The sequence below is a fragment of the Olea europaea genome, chromosome 13 (genome assembly GCF_002742605.1).
Source record: "Olea europaea var. sylvestris chromosome 13, O_europaea_v1, whole genome shotgun sequence".
Lineage (NCBI taxonomy): Eukaryota > Viridiplantae > Streptophyta > Magnoliopsida > Lamiales > Oleaceae > Olea > Olea europaea.
This window is the reverse complement of record NC_036249.1, coordinates 9,441,074-9,459,108: the sequence shown is the minus strand read 5'-3', so window position 1 is coordinate 9,459,108 and position 18,035 is coordinate 9,441,074. Positions and strand designations below refer to the sequence as shown.

Genomic DNA, 18,035 nt, shown 5'->3' with positions numbered 1-18,035 from the left:
GTACGTTGGGAGGAAAAAGAAGAGAGCTAGAAAGGGTTGTGTTTTTTTATTTAATTCTTATTTAATGTGATAAATGAAAATTTACTCTTTCACTCCTTTTTAAAATATTAAAAATGCGGTCAAAGTTAAATTTTTTGTCAACTAACGGGATTATGGATGGAAACCGTCCAAAAGGGCTTTATCTGCAACGTTCGGAAATGTTAGGGATGAAGACTGCAACAAATCAAAGGTTTGAGGAAAGTCTGCTAATGTTTCATAGGTTTGGGGCTTTTGCTGCAATTTTTCCTTAATTTTATGTTATAGATTTATCATTGTTTTCGAAAATTCATTTTTAAAAATATCAACCAAACTTGTTTTCAGCATTTTGCAAAATCGACAACTAAAAACAGCAAATTAAATGTATTTTTATTTTTTTTCAAACTCATTTTCAATCACATGTTCTTCAAAAAAATAGTTTTGCACGTAAACTCAAATTTCTTACTTTTTAACAATATTTTTTCCAAAAATTACCATTACAAAATCTATTATCTCCAAAAAATAGGGCTCAAACGCGGGCTAACATTTCTCTTATTGAGAAATGCTATTTATTAAAACTCATATTTAACACCAATTTATATGGTAGCTATAGTGATATTAAATTATTGATTTGATTAAATTCAAAGAATTATAGTCTATTTAATATGACTTATGATATGCTGATACTTAATTGATGTACAATAACACTGATATTAGATAACGTTATTCTTCTCTTAATTCAAATACAATTGCCTAATAAAGAAGTACTTTATATCTCCTACCGCATCATGAGCTTTGTCACCGCAGTGATGTCCAAAAATTTACAACTTATTTTTCATCTCTTTACTTTTTTTGTCAAACAATTTCTGTAACAATTGAAATTCACTTTATCTTTTGTAAGATAGCATTACTCTTATTCTTAAGAAGGAGAAGTAAGGTGGTGCCTAGGGGTAAACGCGGTTCGATTTGAGTGATTTGTGCTATATTTTTTACTCAAACCATTTTATACGGTTTAAATTTTTTTCAAACCAAACCAAATCATTTTATTTTTTGAACCAAATGAAACCAAACCATAATTTGCTGTATGACTCGATTTTAATCCTAGATTTACCTGTTGACATTATAGAAATATATTTAAAATAAATTAATATATAAATTTAAACGAGAACTAATAATGTTAAATTACATTTATATTTACAATGAAACCCGTGAATAAAACATTTTCAAAGTTGGTTACTAAAATATGTTAATAAAACAAATACATTTTTCTTCATTTTCATTTACTTTTTCTTGTTTGACCTTCATATTGTTACATAGCGATTGGTAAAGGTAGAGTCACATTCTAATATAGTTTGGTCAAAACACATTTCATCTTATTAGTGGAATGTTAAATAAGAATTGAACATGATAAGTTTAGATATACAATGATTGATAGAGTTTAGGCTTATTAGAAATTGACGATTTCATTATCTAATTACTTTATGAAAGTAAAAAATAGCAATACTAGTTATGAAACATTAACATTTTCACACAATCAATACTGTGTCCATTATTCTTTTCAAATTACAAACAAATTCATTAATCGTGTAAGCACAAAAAGAGTCATTTTTCCATCAAAATCACAATTCATAAGTGTATAATAAGTTTAAAAATAACAAATAAAATAAATAACAATGGAAAACTAGTTTTAATGAGAATCTGAGACTTATCAAGAGGGGAGATAAAGAGGCGATTCAAGTAAAAATTAGAAGAATAATAGGCAAAAGCGACTGACGATTTGTTCAGCAGTGATAAAAAACCATCAAATGTTTGGAAAATAAGAGTTTATGTCAGGGTTTCTGAAACTTTGGACGTAATTTGCTGACGTAATTTTGTTGAATTATAATTTGGATTGCCGAAAATATATGTTTTTTCTTTTTGCATTTCAAATGATTTGGGAATAATTTTAGTTTAATTTAGATATCGGATGAGGACGTGTGTTGTAAATTTGTTAAATCATGGGTTAATAATGATTAACCTAATTTACTTTTTATGATTATTTCAATGGATATGTTGTAATTTGTATGGCTAAATTGATATTTTTTTTGAAAAGTGAAAACCGTAAAATTTATAAATTAATGAAATTAATGTTTTAATTAAAAAAATTAAAAATAGTTAGGTTCGATTTTGTGCGATTTTTGAAAATCGAAATTTAAACCAAACTTTTTTGAAACGATTTAATTTGATTTGAGGGAATAAAAATCTCGGGTCGATGTAGACCCGAATAAGTGGTTTCAAATCAACGATTTGGTTTCGCGATTTTTTTTGTGCAACTCTAGTGGTGCTTTTGTATTACCCCCGATACGTGTTAATGTAGTGTATATGTAAAGACACGTGTACCATGATGCAGCCTTTTGTCCGAATGTTCTATTTAATACCTCAGTTCTCACTCCACAGAGAAACTGCGGAGCCTGCTCTCGAAAAGCAGACTGACCCAAAAGGGGGAAAAAAAAACTTCAAGATTATAATAGGAAGAATTTAGATTCAGGCCAAATGGTTGACGGGAATTCGCTGGAATGGCTTCTTCCGGGCTTTGCCAAGAAGACAAAATATAGCTGTGGAAGAAAAATCAAGGTAATCGAAATTCTTGGAATAATTGATTAATGTTTTGTTTTAGCCGAAATGGTTAATATTTAGATGCAAAAAAGGAAGTTGTTTTTATCTATACTTGGGGAATTAAATCTTTTAATCGTTTTCTTGTGGGTGATGGTTTAATTGACTCGGGTATAATTGCTACATTTGAAGAAAATGAGTGAAAAACAGAATCTTTGTCTTGATTTTGACATCTGCTTATGTAATTACTTAAAGAAATGGGAAAAAATCATTTGGATACGGGGCTTTGGGAATTGTTATATGAATGTGAAAATTATTTAGGGTTTTTCGTCTAGAGTAGTTTTGAACTTTGTGTTAGTATGTGTTGTGTTAACCTCCTTTTTTGTGGGTGACGTGGCCAACAAATCCCAAGGCTCTCACGTCCACTCAGGTCCATTTGCACCTGCTCTTAGTGTACAAACCGTTACCCACATGTGGCCTACTCCAAAGGTCCGATGATCAAGTTAGTATATAATATAAATAATTGAACGTAGGACGTGTTTTAGACGTGAGCCACTTGTGGTTTGGCTTTGGGAGAGTATATAAGATTGAGAGTGCCAAAATTCTATGTCAAGAGCATAAACTTGCATTTTCTGTGAATGGCACAAAGTGTGAATTTTTTAGAGTAGAAGAAAATGCGGAAGATTCGTTGGGTGAAAAGACAGATGGCCTCATCTAAACGGCCAAGGCCTCTTATCATAAGTGTCAATCAATCAAATGCATTTAATTTTATAACGCTATGTGCCGCCCTAATCCCGACTCATAGGGCTTTAGAATTGACCTTTTGACTTGATAGGGTGGCTATTGCAATGAATTGCCACGTTAATCATGCACTGAAGATTCTGCATAGAAGATCCTCTACAGAGTCCTTACCTACCTCACCTCGTCCAGGAGGGTTCGGCCCTAGTACATGAGTTCGGCATCTCCATAAGGGTTCGGTCTCTCCATGGGGATTCGGCCAAATTGTCACATGGGCAGAATGACATGGAGTGTGGGTCAAGGTTCGCTTGCTGTATGGCTGCCATGCAGCCATGCTTGGGCTGGAAGAGGCATTACATGTTGTATTCTGTATGCTTGTCATTAAATGCATAAAAAATTATTGTTGTATATGTATGCTTGTGATTGAATGGACAAAAAATATGGGTTTCATGTGTATATGTGTGTGCGTGTTTTTTGTTTTATGGTCAGGGGCTGTGGGCCGGGAAGATTGTGTCGATATAAAAGTTACTATTTATTCTAGTGTAGGGAGTTAGATACAGAAATAAGGATAATCTGGCAGTTTTTTTTGTTAGTTGCCTGGTACTATGCATAGAACCCTGATTTTAAAGCTTACTCCATTCAAAATTATGAAACGATTTGATGTATCAGAGTAAACTACCGAATGGTAGCGCCCCATATCTCAATATCCTGTGTGCATAGTGCATATAAGAATAAAAGATCTGGACAGCTGTGGGGCCTTATAAATATGGCAAGGGTTCTTGGCCTTGCAGTTGTCATGGGAGACGATCAATGCCCATCTGTTTTGTCGTATATATAGATGAATCTTCAAAAACAAAAACTTATTCTCTTTCTTTTGCAGCTTGATTCCACAACATTAGACACAGCACGTTTTAGATTCAGACTTTTGCATCCACTTAAAATTTCATGAATGGTGGAGGACAAATATGTTACTAGAAGGTGCATTTTATGCGACTTTTGCAGCACATCGTATGAAATTTCACACTATATTTATATCAGTATTTTATAGAACTTATTCTTTCATATAATATATTTGCTCAAGGGAAAGTGATATTGGTTATGTTGGTTATGTCTGATCCTGCAGTATTACTGCAACTTGGCAACAGGTACGAGGTATTACTCCAAGTGGGATGTCCTTCGTTGTGCTGAAAGGGAAAATGTCTGCTATGATACACCACAAGCAACAAGTATCGAAGACAATAAGCTCTCTGATGACAAAACTATTTCTGTGAGTCTGAATGGTAAACAATCTTATAATTGTGCTCAACTATATCCTCCTTTTGTCCTTAACATGATTAGAGTGATGTTTACAGATTGAACCTAAAACAACTGATTCTCCTGAATGGTTACCCCATGGGTGGATAATAGAGGAAAGAACTCGAAAGAGTGGTTCGTTAATGGGGAAGACTTACATGGTATGTAATGCATAAAAGTAGTAATTTTCCTTAATATACCTGTGGCTTTCTTGCTAGTTGCATCTTTGCTTGCAAGCTAGTGTTGTACTTTATAAGATGTTGCAATAGCTGCTTGCTTGCTGATTACCGTTTCTAGAAGGGAAGAATAGAAAATCAAACCAGAAGATCGAGAGATAATTTATTATTATTATTGTTATTTTTTATATAAATTAAGATAATTTTCCTAACTTCAATGCAAATTGTGAGGATTATATTAGAATTTAATTCAGGATTGCTCGCTAGTGTGCTATGTACAAAAACATGAAGGAAAATACTACAAATTTTCTCTGATCAATACTGCCAGCTCACGTATGAAAGTTCTATGGATTGTTTGTTGGACTGAAGACTTATTCTATTTCCGGCAGTTGGCCAATAAGGTCGATGACATCCCCTTTTTAGTTCCTTGTTGAAAGTCATTAATATAAAGTTGATATCTGGTGAAAGAGTGGCCAAACAAATTCTTCTTTCGTTTGGAATGAATATCCTTATCTCCCCTTTGGGAATGTCCCAAAACAATGTCCACTTATAAAATTACGCAGTCGTTCTCGGACCCCAACAACATAGTTCCATCATACAATTACATTAGTTCTTCTCCTTGGAACCACATTGGATTTTGTGCTACTATGGATGAGCATTGTCACCAGCTCCACTGCCCATTGTCATCCTCCATCTCAAAGATTGGTGGCAATTCATTCTTTCTTTTTTCTTTCCATTTAGGTGATTAAGCTGCTGGAAATCGTTGTATTTGTCAGTTTATATTGTTAAGTGAATTCTTTTGGTATGGATATTATATTTCATTGGATTTAATTGTTTTAACCTGGGAGTGGTAGTGGCACTATAATTCAGGTCTAGAAGGATGTGTTGGCGATTTTCTCTCGTGGGGTTTTTGGAGGTTATATAGGACTAAGTGGTGCTCAAGTGATACTGGAGGTGGTTGTCCTGGAATTGATTGATGGTGGATATTTTTTTGGTTGTTTTGGGACTGAGGGAGGGTGACGGTGGTGGTGTTCTCTATCCCGAACTTAAATCTAGAATTAGTGGCTGAAGTTTTGATACAACTCTGGTTGGTGAAAGTTGAAAAAAAGTTACTTAATTTGGATGTAACCCATATCTTACTATCAATATAAGTAACTTTATTTTTTTATAAGAAAATTAACATATTCTAATTTCTAACATATTTGAAACAGAAATTTAAATTTAAATCATCTAAAAGATTAAGCTCTTAGAAAAGAGGGCAGATTTATTTATACAAATTGTCTCTCCAGTGGGTGGATTGGGTAATTATCGTGGTCCATGATGGTGTTTATGTAGTGGGTGCTAAGTAGTAGTGAATTGGGGTGAGTGATAGAGATGGTAAACGGTAAAGTTGGAAATTTGTTATTGCCGATTATTAACATAAGATATTGTGCCAATCAAACCAGGATATTGAAAACAGATGAAGCAGTTTATATGGTACTTCATCATAGCATGCAATAATTCCACAGCATGAAAAATATTAATGATTTCTGAAACAAGTACCATGAAGTTTGCAGATTTTATGATATAATGGCCATACAAAGGCATCTTTTTAAACAGCTTACATATTTTTATTTTAGACGTTTATTTGCAACAGACTTAGTTATTCACTAGATATGGAATTTTGAAAGCCATTGGCATGTTCCATAAGTGACAAGCTATCATTTCTGACATTGAAGTTTTTCTATTCTGAATAGGATCTACTGTATCTCTATATTTTTCACCAATCGAAGGAAATTTATGTCCATTTTTAGTTAGATTTACAAGACTGACCGAGTTCGGATGATATTGTACTTTGTCATGATTGCAGGTATATACTGAGCCATCAACAGGAAGGAAGTTCTATAAAGCTAACAGTGACTAAATATCTTGAAACTGTCAATCACACTGGAAACACAACCAAACAAATTAAAGTAAGCTTTCACTCTTTTGGCAGTGCTTTTTATCCGTATTTTCCTTGCTGAGTTAAACTTGAGTTTTTTTCATGTTACGTTTGATCGTTTACTCTTCAGCAAGTTTATTTGGATTTGAATGCAGCTTATGATTAAAACGAGGTGTAATCTTCATCCTAAGGATTGATGCTGTATTTTGGTTAGCTGAATTATGGAACTTTATGCAAGGTCAATGTTTATGTTTGAATACAAGACAAAATGTTTTACTGCACCAAAAACAAGCTGCCTGACAAAAACTGTACTAAAGAGGAACCATATGACATTTGAAGGGTTGAGAGATTGGCATCTGATGATAGAAGATGCAGTTAATATATTAAATGGAAGTTATTCTTGGGACAGTTTGAAAAAATAGATGATATAGAGAAAATTAATTTCAAAGTTTTTGGTGCATAGCTCTTAGGTTTTGACAAAGTATTCTAGGATGTTTGGATACAATGAATAGATATTCTTAATATTCTGCTGCATTTTGTGCCTTTTTAGTTTGTTTCATTCATGAAGTAGATGGCTATCATATTTGCAAAATTTATCATGGCTTGCTGAATCCTTACATTATACTTCAAATACTTCACAGTTGTTCTTAATAAACTTTCCAAAAAAACCTTGCTAAAGCGTTATTTTCTCTTTGTACGAAGAAGAATATATATTTGCTTGTGTGTCCATATTAAATCTTAAATCATCATCTGCTTCGTTATGTGATATCCATTTTCATATTTTAATATTCAAGTTCTCTAATGGTGCATTTTTTTGTCCCTATCCTTTATCTCAAGTTGACGAGACTCTATCAGATCAGCCTGAAACCAGTAGACGGCTTTTGCTTGGTTGGGAATCGAAAGATGCTATATATTATTTTATTGAATTGGCTATTATACGCATACTATTTTCCTTCTTTCTAAAATATTACCTGTATTTTGTAGGTAAAGAAAGCTGTGATAGAAACAGCTCAGCAACACCTGTGTCTGAGAGCTTAAACCAAGGTAATAGTCGTTTCAAATGGTTAAATACTGTTGTAAAATTTTGTTTCGCAAGTGTACGATCCGTAATAAGTAATAGTGGACCTAAGAGTCCGGTTATCGATCCCACAAGGATTATTTTCTAGCACTTAATTTAATCTTTCTTTAACTACTATTTGATGAATATAAATGAAAAACAATGATTAAATGTGATTTTTATTTTAAAAACTTAAAAATGCGATTGGATTTAACGTAAAGTGATTGAGAATTCAAACAATAAATGGACATTAGGGCGGAACAATTTCACCTATTGGTCACCTTTACTTCATAAATCAAGATTCATAAAACCTAAGGTAGTGTTCGGTCGAATTCTTCTATTGTATTCAACTTATCCCTCTCGAGTTTTCATTGAGCGTATTTAATTAGTTTAATTCCATATCTCTATGCAAATTAAATTTAATTAAACGAAACATTGGTTCTAAGAATTCACACATGACCGCAACAATCAATATAGGTATCTCTACACATTATATCAATTTATCAGATTTTAACATGTGGTCTAAACAAATAACCCGCATCTCTACGCAATCATTTTTCACAAATCATCTAATTAGTGATCAAGTAATTAAATGTATTAAGAACAACATTAAAATCAACACATGAAATATAAAAGCACTAAAATCTCAATTGCATGAAATAAAGGGTTCCAAAAGATTACATTGTTCGCCCTAAATTGAAATTTAACTACTCATAATAACGGAAGAAAAATAGGAGATTGTCTTAGAATACATCACCGAGTTTGAAATAAAGGTGTAGAAGAAAAAGTGAAATTTTTGCACCAAGATCTCCTTCTTCTTCCAATGAGTGCTTCCAATCTTCAATTCTTGGTGTTAATCTTCTTAATTTTCTCCTTTGAATCTCCCTTCTTGTTGTTTTTCTCTCCAATATGTCAAGAACGCGTGGCTTGATCCCATAGATTTTAGTGTGCAGCTCCCCTCCCATTTAGGTCTTCAATCCTGTGTTTATATTGTCTTGGAGTTTAGGGAAAGATTTGGAGATGAGTTGGGCCGAAAAAGAATGGTAAAAATCTAAAAAAATTACTCTCGCACGGCGGTGCCTAGGCGCCGACTTTCTGTCAAAATTTCAGCATCATGGCGCCTAGGCGCTGAGGGATAGCGCCTGGGCGCTGAGGACTACTTCGGTTGCACTGGACAGCTTTCAGTATTTTTATCATAACTTTTTCGTTCGATATCCGATTGAAGTGATTCAAGATGCGTTGGAAAGTTAATTCAAAGGACTACAATTTTGCTTTAGGAATCATTATCTAATTCGATCGTTTTCTATGTCAAAAATGAGTCTAAATGTGAGACGAAAACTCCGGCGCAAAACTTTTTGGTTGGAAAATGATTTATGATCATATCTTGACTAAATTTGATCTCTTTGACACCTTCCTTTGTCTAATTGGCTTCTAGAACTCTCGGATCTTCATTTCAAGTTTCGACACAACTTTTGATTAATTGTATTTTAATCCTCGAACTTTGGATCTCTTACGTTTTGGTCATTTCATCCAATTTCGCTAGTTTTTGCCTATTTCCTTCATTTGACCTCTTTTAGCTCTAGTTTTCTCCATTTCCATCAATCTACAAAACAACACCAAAATCACTTGTTAGCACTTCTAAAATACTCTCCAAGATAGCAAAATCATGAAATTAATGGCATCATATAATGAGTGTAAATCACTCATCAAACACCCCCAAACTTAATCTTTTGCTTGTCCTCGAGAAAACACCAAGACCCATAAAAATAATTAATGGACACACAAGTACAACCAAGACAAACAAAATCACTTAAAATAAATTTCGCTAGATAGCTTGCCTTCATGTCTGAGAATTAAAAACATAACTTCAATTCCATGAACCACTTCAAAACTATATTGCAAAAGTTAAATTCTCGTCTATTCAATGCATAACGGGTGTGTGTGTGTGGAGAGTCAAGTGCAATGTTGTACAATAATAAGTTGACCCAATTCCCGACTTTAGAAGTCAAATTTTTCCTTACTTTGCTCGTGGGATTCACACACCCCCAAACTTTTTTCTTTTCTCTTTCCAAGGGTGTAACCTCAGGTTAAATCTTCAATACTAATTTCTTACACCACTCAAGTTTGGTTAGATTTTACTGATTGTAGTTCCACATGTCAACAAATGAGGATTCTCCTTATTTTTGACTGCTTCAACCTCTAGGAATCAACCAAGATACTTACCCCTTATCAAAGGTCTAATCTTCTAAAATAAGTGCTCGGGGCTTAATCAAGGCATTTGATATCTATTTTTTTTTCTCTTTGTTTTTTTTTTTTGATTAATTTTTTTCTTCACATGTATCTTTATTCTTTAATCACCCTTTTTGCGGACGTCTCTCCCTTAAGCTATCTAAATGACCCCTGTAGCGAGTTTTAGGCCGATGACTCCCAAATCAGATAACTTTAGAGCACCAGGTTTTAAACCCTTACAGGCTTAATCACTCGAGTCATAAAGGCTACGAAGAGACGATTCACAATGAGATTATTAAAGTTGTCCTCATTGGGATCTCTTTTTTTTTTTTTTTTTTTATTATGCGGTGATTAGTGCAATGCCCCTTATTAAACAACTATCCTCGAAAATCGACCTCTAACTTAAGGTTTTTACCCAATTTTCATCCCATTAGTCTCAGCACACAAAAATTAACACACACGAAATCCACATTTATCTTCAAGTTTTCCTACAACAGTGCAATCATCCAAACATCCTAAATGTGATTTAAGGGTATTGTGATGTTTAATGGTTGTTTGAGTTTAGCATCTAAGTTCTCTATTTCAACCTATAAACGTAAATCAACATACTCATGCACAACGCTTCAATCAACTCACGTGCAAAAAATAATTTTCGTTTCACATGAATAAGCAAAAATCTAACTCAAACACATAACTCGTCCACAATTCATAAATCAACGCATGCTTTCAATTACACATATCAATACTGGCAAGGTTATCTAACACACACAAGCATGCAAAAACACGAAATGATTTTTTTTTTTTTGAATAAAAACACAAACACATAAAACAACCAAATCACACATAAGCATTCGAGAAACTCAACAATGTAAGCAAATGATGTCACTCCCCCAAACTTAACTGAAACATTGTCTTCAATGTGAAATTTAAAGGAAAAGGAGGAGGACTTCCCTGAAATGTCAGTATTGCCTATGATGTTGTTGTGTCTTGGTGTTACATTTGATGGACTCTTCTTTTACATTTTCCCCCAAACTTGAGATTTGTCCCATTTTCTCCATGTCCATGTTGGTTTGAGTGTTCCGCGACGTCATGTTTCTAAAAAAATTAAATTTGAAAAATTAAACTCATGGAACAAGGATTACTTAGCTCAAACATCTAATAACCAACTTAATTACTCCAAGACCTATGGGTAGAAGGTGTATGGGTGATGATTCCTAAATAAGCTATAAATTAAACTATCTTAGAACTTTGAAAACAAAATAAATAAAATAAAATAAAAGTTTGGGTTGCCTCCCAAGAAGCGCTTCTTTTAAGTCATTAGCTTGACTTGTGCCGCTGGTTTATCATGGTGGCTCAAACCAAGTTATTCCATCATTGGACTCTGTGCAATTTTCATTGATGCAATTCTTTTTTGCTCTCCAAATTTTGATTTGTCTATTCTTGTCTCTACCAAGAAGTTCTCCAAAATTTGTTGTTTTATTCTGACAGTTTCGTTGATCAGGTGGCTCTTTTTCATCAATTCTATAGCAATCATTTTTATTGGGAGGTTTCTCATATTGGATGTAAATATTGAATATCTCCTGCTCGTCCTCCACCCTCAAGATTAGTTCTCCCTTCTCCATATCAATAAGAGTTCATCCGGTTGCTAAGAATGGTCGACCCAATATAATTGGAATGTCTCGATCTTCTGGTATGTCCAATACAATGAAATCCACAGGAAATATTAAATTTCCTACTTTGACGAGTACATCCTCAACTTTGCCACGTGGCCTTGTGATTGTTCTATCAGCGAGTTGTAGCGTTATTGATGTTGAGTTGACTTCAATTAGTCCCAATTTCCTGTAAGCAGAATACGACATTAGATTGATACTAGCACCAGTGTCACACAATGCATTAGTTGAATAGGAATTTCCAATTGAAACTGGTAAAGTAAAACTCCCTGGATCCTTCAATTTAGGAGGTAATTTTTTCTGGACTCTTGCACTACTTTCCTCAGTTAATGCCACAGTTTCAAACTCTGGAAGCTTTCTTTTCTTTGTCAACATCTCTCTAAAAAATTTCTTATAGCTTGGAATTTGTAGTATCGCATCTATGAACAGAACATTGATCTGGAGCTTCTTGAGAACATCGAGAAATTTTTCATAGTTTGTGTCTTGTTTGTTCTTCTTGAGCGTTTGAGGAAAGGGAATGGGAGGCATGTAAGCTTTGTCTAGACTTGGTGCGTTGGCAACTGATGTTTCGTACCTTCTCTATTTTCAGTTGCATTTGGTGCAGATTTTTCTACCCTTGTAGCTTCATCAATCACTTCTTGGTCATCTTTTCTTTCGGGTCTCTTTATAGTGATCTCTGGTGATTGTACCTCGCTCTTTGTATTTATGACATGAATATTTTGCTCTATCGACTTCTTTCGAAGTCTTTGGGGAAACGAAAGTGGAGGTACATATGCTTTAACTTTTACGGAGGCCCTGGGTAGATCGTTCTCCACTATTTCAATTGCCATCAACCGTTCCTTAGGATTTATCATTGTATTGCTTGGCAATGTGCCTTGTGGACGTTCTGCAAGTTGTTCTGCTATCTGACCAATTTGTATCTCCAGTTTCTTGATGGATGCCTGTTGATTTTGAAAGTTCGTGTCTATTTGTTGAAACACCTTGTCTGTCTTCTGCACATATTGTTGAAACATCTCTCCCAAACTTGTTCTTCTCTCTTGCTGGAAATTGTTACCATATGAGTTGAAATTACGGGAGCTATTTTGAATAAAGTTTACTTGTTCCTCTGAAGACGTGAGCATCATGCATCTCTCTGTAGGGTGACTTCTCCCACAATTCTCACATACTGAACTGGCCATCATTGCATTTGCTCCATGTGTTTGCAATTTTACAAGTAACTCTACCTGTTTTGTTAAAGCTGCTATCTGTGCATTGGTATATGTTGTGTTGTCTAATTCATACATTCCTCCTGTCTTCGGTGGCGCTACTCTTTTCGACGAGAACATTGAATGTGTAGGGGCAATCAACTCAAACAGGTCCATGGTTTGTTGCACTGATTTCCCTATGATTGATCCACCAGCAGAGGCATCAACTTGAGATTTTGACAATGGTGCAAGTCTGGTGTAGAAGTTCTGGACTTGGTTTCCTTGAGTGATTCCATGGTTCGGACATTTTCTCATCAGCTCATTAAATCTATTCCATGCCTTGTGATAGCTTTCTCCTTCTTTTTGTTGAAAAGTTGGAATTTCCAATATGATTTTAGCTACCCTCGCTGGTGGGAAAAATTTATTACAGAACTTCCTGATTAGTTCTTCCCATGTAGTAATGCTAGCGTGAGGCTCAGCATCTAACCACTCCAATGCAGCATCTCTCAATGTAAATGAGAATAGTCGTAGTTTAATGGCATCGTCATTGACTCCCGGAGATTGAAAGTTCTGTCAGTTTCTGAGAAATCTAGAAATATGCGTGTTTGGATTCTCTGGAGGTAACCCGTAGAATTGCAAGGTGTTGCTCATCAAGTTAATCCAATCTGGCCTGATCTGAAAGTTATTCACCCCAAAATCTGGATATACGATACTGGAGCGCATGGGTGCTGCTATAGGTGTCAGGAACATTGATACTGGCAAATCCCCTTAATTTATTTCCCTTCGTTCATGTTATTGTTCCGGTGGTGCCACCACTCTTGCGGCCATTTGCCCAATCGGCTGAGTAGGGATATGGATTTGTTGATTGTCAGCCATTTGATGTTGCTGTTTTTGTTTGTGTTCCTTGCGTCTTCATCTGAAGGTACGTCCTATCTCCGAATCAAATAGTTCAAGATCGTCGCCTTGGGCACGAAGCATACAACGAACACACATTTCTGTAAATAAAAGAAAAATAAACTAATCAAATAATAGTCAAAATAAAAAAATAAATTAAGACGAAAAGAAATAGTCCCCGGCAATGGCGCCAAAAACTTGTTGTAAAATTTTGTTTCGCAAGTGTACGATCCGTAATAAGTAATAGTGGACCTAAGAGTCCGGTTATCGATCCCACAAGGATTATTTTCTAACACTTAATTTAATCTTTCTTTAACTACTATTTGACGAATATAAATAAAAAACAATGATTAAATGTGATTTTTATTCTAAAAACTTAAAAATGCGATTAGATTTAACGTAAAGTGATTGAGAATTCAAACAATAAATGGACATTAGGGCGGAACAATTTCACCTATTAGTCACCTTTACTTCATAAATCAAGATTCATAAAACCTAAGGTAGTGTTCGGTCGAATTCTTCTATTGTATTCAACTTACCCCTCTCGAGTTTTCATTGAACTTATTTAATTAGTTTAATTTCATATCTCTATGCAAATTAAATTTAATTAAACGAAACATTGGTTCTAAGAATTCACACATGATCGCATCAATCAATATAGGTATCTCTACACATTATATCAATTTACCGGATTTTAACATGTGGTCTAAACAAATAACCCGCATCTCTATGCAATCATTGTTCACAAATCATCTAATTAGTGATCAAGTAATTAAATGTATTAAGAACAACATTAAAATCAACACATGAAATATAAAAGCACTAAAATCTCAATTGCAAGAAATAAAGGGTTCCAAAAGATTACATTGTTCGCCCTAAATTGAAATTTAACTACTCATAATAACGGAAGAAAAATGGGAGATTGTCTTAGAATACATCACCGAGTTTGAAATAAATGTGTAGAAGAAAAAGTGAAATTCTTGCACCAAGATCTCCTTCTTCTTCCAATGAGTGCTTCCAATCTTCAATTCTTGGTGTTAATCTTCTTAATTTTCTCCTTTGAATCTCCCTTCTTGTTGTTTTTCTCTCTAATATGTGAAGAACGCGTGGCTTGATCCCATAGATTTTAGTGTGCGGCTCCCTCCCCATTTAGGTCTTCAATCCTGTGTTTATATTGTCTTGGAGTTTAGGGAAAGATTTGGAGATGAGTTGGGTCGAAAGAGAATGGTAAAAACCTAAAAAAATTACTCTCACACGGCGGCACCTAGGCGCTGCGATTTGGGCGCCTAGGCGCCGACTTTCTGTCAAAATTTCAGCATCATGGCGCCTAGGCGCTGAGGGATAGCGCCTGGGCGCTGAGGACTACTTCTGTTGCACTGGATAGCTTTCAGTATTTTTATCATAACTTTTTCGTTCGATATCCGATTGAAGTGATTCAAGATGCGTTGGAAAGCTAATTCAAAAAACTAAAATTTTGCTTCAGGAATCATTATCCAATTCGATCGTTTTCTATGTCAAAAATGAGTCTAAATGTGAGACGAAAACTCCGACGCAAAACTTTTTGGTTGGAAAATGATTTATGATCATATCTTGACTAAATTTGATCTCTTTGACACCTTCCTTTGTCCAATTGGCTTCTAGAACTCTCGGATCTTCATTTCAAGTTTCGACACAACTTTTGATTAATTGTATTTTAATCCTCGAATTTTGGATCTCTTACATTTTGGTCATTTCATCCAATTTCGCTAGCTTTTGCCTATTTCCTTCATTTGACCTCTTTTAGCTCTAGTTTTCTCCATTTTCATCAGTCTACAAAACAACACCAAAATCACTTGTTAGCACTTCTAAAATACTCTCCAAGATAGCAAAATCATGAAATTAATGGCATCATATAATGAGTGTAAATCACTCATCAAATACCCAAGTGATGACTAAATCTTTTAGTGAAATTTCATATTCATTGCTAAACCTTATTTTATTTTAAATATTTAAGTTCCGCGACCAACTCGAAATAAAAAGATTAAGTTATCAACCAACATGGAACTAAATGAATGTCAGTGACCAACATGAATTTTTGCCAAGAGTTCAGTGTCAACTTGTGTTTTTTAACCTATGTGTCAAATTAGGCCATTGTTGATTCTCTTGAAGCAGACATTGTGCAAAAATATGTATGAAATTGCAGATGACGTTGTTGAAAGGAAGGCTGACATTGAGAAGAGATTAGAACATATCAATTCTCAAATTCGAGTTACAGGTGATAAAATAGATGTTTCCTTTCTTGGGAGTGATAGCTTGAATGAGCAGAAGTTTCCTGGAAGTGTGACAGAAAAACAAGTTGACAAAGCTCTTATGGACTCGAGAAAATCCAAGAAAAGAGGAACTCCACGATTGCCTTGTCGTACTCCAGAAAGAAAGACTTGGGGGTTGCGAACCTGAGTCTCTGCCCAATTCGGGTTTAAGCACACAAGCTCTTCAGGCTACTACTAAGAAGTCCGCAAATGAAACTGCTGTAGCAAATGAAATTTCCTTGGTACCGTGAAACTAAGCTGGCACGAGAGGTCACATGACACATATAATGCCTCTATAGGCAAGGAATAAATTTAAGTTCACTAGTTTTGTATGGATTTTGAATTGTGTAAACAAGAGAGTTTTTGATTCGTAGTTATTCTAATTTAATCTAAGAAAGATTGAAAAATAGGTTTGTATCAAAATATGCATGATTGTATTGGATTTAGAGTCTGTCTAATGCTACCAATTTCAATTCTTAATTATGTTATACAGTTTCATTCATGCTTTTTTAACAATCGACAAGGCTGAAGTGTTAAATTTTCCTTTTTAAGATGAATTAATTCTATTCCAATCAAGACTCGAGTACATTTCTAGTAAGAATTCGAATGATTAAAATTCAATAAATTTCTGATTATGTACATGATTGCACACGAGATATTATTATTTCTAACATGTATTGTTGTGGGTTAATCTTGTCACGTTCTAAGCTTATTGTGAATTTTTCGATACTATAATTAACAACAAATTATTTCGATACTATAATAAACAACAAATTATTTACTTGGTGATCAAGTAATTAAATAATACAATGAAAATGTCAAATTAATCAAGAAACGTAAGAAATATTAAACTACACGTCTTAAATTAAAATAAATAAATAATAAGATTCATCTTCATCTAATATAAGAATGGATCTTGCCTAACATGATTTTATATAATTTACAAGAAGAAGAATAGAAAAATTTCATTCGGATCATGAAAATAATGAAAAATATTTATATTCAATATTGAAATAATGCAAAAATATTGAACATGAAATAGAAAGATTATCAATTTCTTGATATAATTGGCCTTCAATTCAAAAATATTGAACATGAAATAGAAAGATTATCAATTTCTTGATATAATTAACCTTCAATTCTTGATAGAATTTGATCTTTTCTATTAAGAAGAAGAAGAAGAAAAAAGAAAGAAAGAAAGAAAATTGGCTTCTTGTTCTTCATGAATTATATGATTTGATTGTGTAATTAGAGGCTTGAGAGAGTTCCTCCAATGTTTCGCCAAGTTTTGTACTTTTAAGAGTCGAAAATTAGGTTAAAATTGCGTTCAAATTGGAACCCAAGCAGAGTTCTTATTGAAGAAGGAAAATTGCCGATCTAGTCGAAATTAGCAGATGCATGCACCTTGGCTTCTTCCCCGCATGTGTGTTGGCATCTAATTTTGCTCGAGTTCATTTTCAATTGCCTGGCATGTGCATGTCGACGTCGCCACTTGATTTTTTGGAAGCAAACAACCTTTAGTATTTTTATCATAGTTTTCTCTTTCAAAATCATATTAAGGTGATTCAAAGTGAGTTAAAAAGATAATTCAAAGGAATACAAATTTTCTAGCAATATCAATCTTCCAATTCGAAAGTTTGTTATGCCAAGAATGAATCTCAATCTAAGGCTGAAAATCTTGAGCATAACTTGTGCGACTGAAAATTGATTTATGAAAATACTTTGACTATAATTCACTAATTCGACTTCCTTGCATTCAATTGATCCTATGTGATTTTCAATCATTGTTTATAATCTGAATTGACTATTAAATATTAGCACTTTTGTCCTCAAATTTTGAATTCCTCAATTTTGATCATTTTCGTCCCCTTTTTGTCCAATTCAATCATTTTTCGTCAAGTTGTGCCTAACAAACAAAGCATATACCTATTTAATTCATAAGTCATCAAAAATTAATAAAAATTAGTCTCCTTTAATG

At 34.0% G+C, this 18,035-nt stretch overlaps 2 protein-coding genes across 9 annotated transcripts in view; one reads left to right on the top strand and one right to left on the bottom strand.

Moving 5' to 3' along the window:
* LOC111408426 overlaps positions 1-1,136 on the bottom strand; it is a 1,934-nt gene extending 798 nt beyond the window's left edge. The window contains exon 1 of the mRNA XM_023038187.1: positions 1,087-1,136. Within this exon, the coding sequence (XP_022893955.1) occupies positions 1,087-1,136 (50 nt within the window). The remainder of the gene's footprint in view (positions 1-1,086) is intronic.
* A 1,302-nt stretch (positions 1,137-2,438) lies between these two features.
* Positions 2,439-16,563, top strand: LOC111407532 (methyl-CpG-binding domain-containing protein 5-like). 8 transcript variants are annotated; one of them, XM_023037074.1, is made up of 6 exons: positions 2,439-2,628; positions 4,469-4,612; positions 4,698-4,799; positions 6,664-6,766; positions 7,720-7,779; positions 15,952-16,563. In XM_023037074.1, exons 1-4 carry the CDS (start codon positions 2,548-2,550, stop codon positions 6,715-6,717), a joined length of 381 nt encoding a protein of 126 aa, XP_022892842.1. In that variant the 5' UTR covers positions 2,439-2,547; the 3' UTR covers positions 6,718-6,766; positions 7,720-7,779; positions 15,952-16,563. The 8 variants fall into 8 exon arrangements, with proteins under 8 accessions (XP_022892842.1, XP_022892838.1, XP_022892839.1 ...); XM_023037070.1 differs by having other exon boundaries at positions 6,891-7,779; XM_023037071.1 differs by having other exon boundaries at positions 6,664-7,623.
* Positions 16,564-18,035: the final 1,472 nt, after the last annotated feature.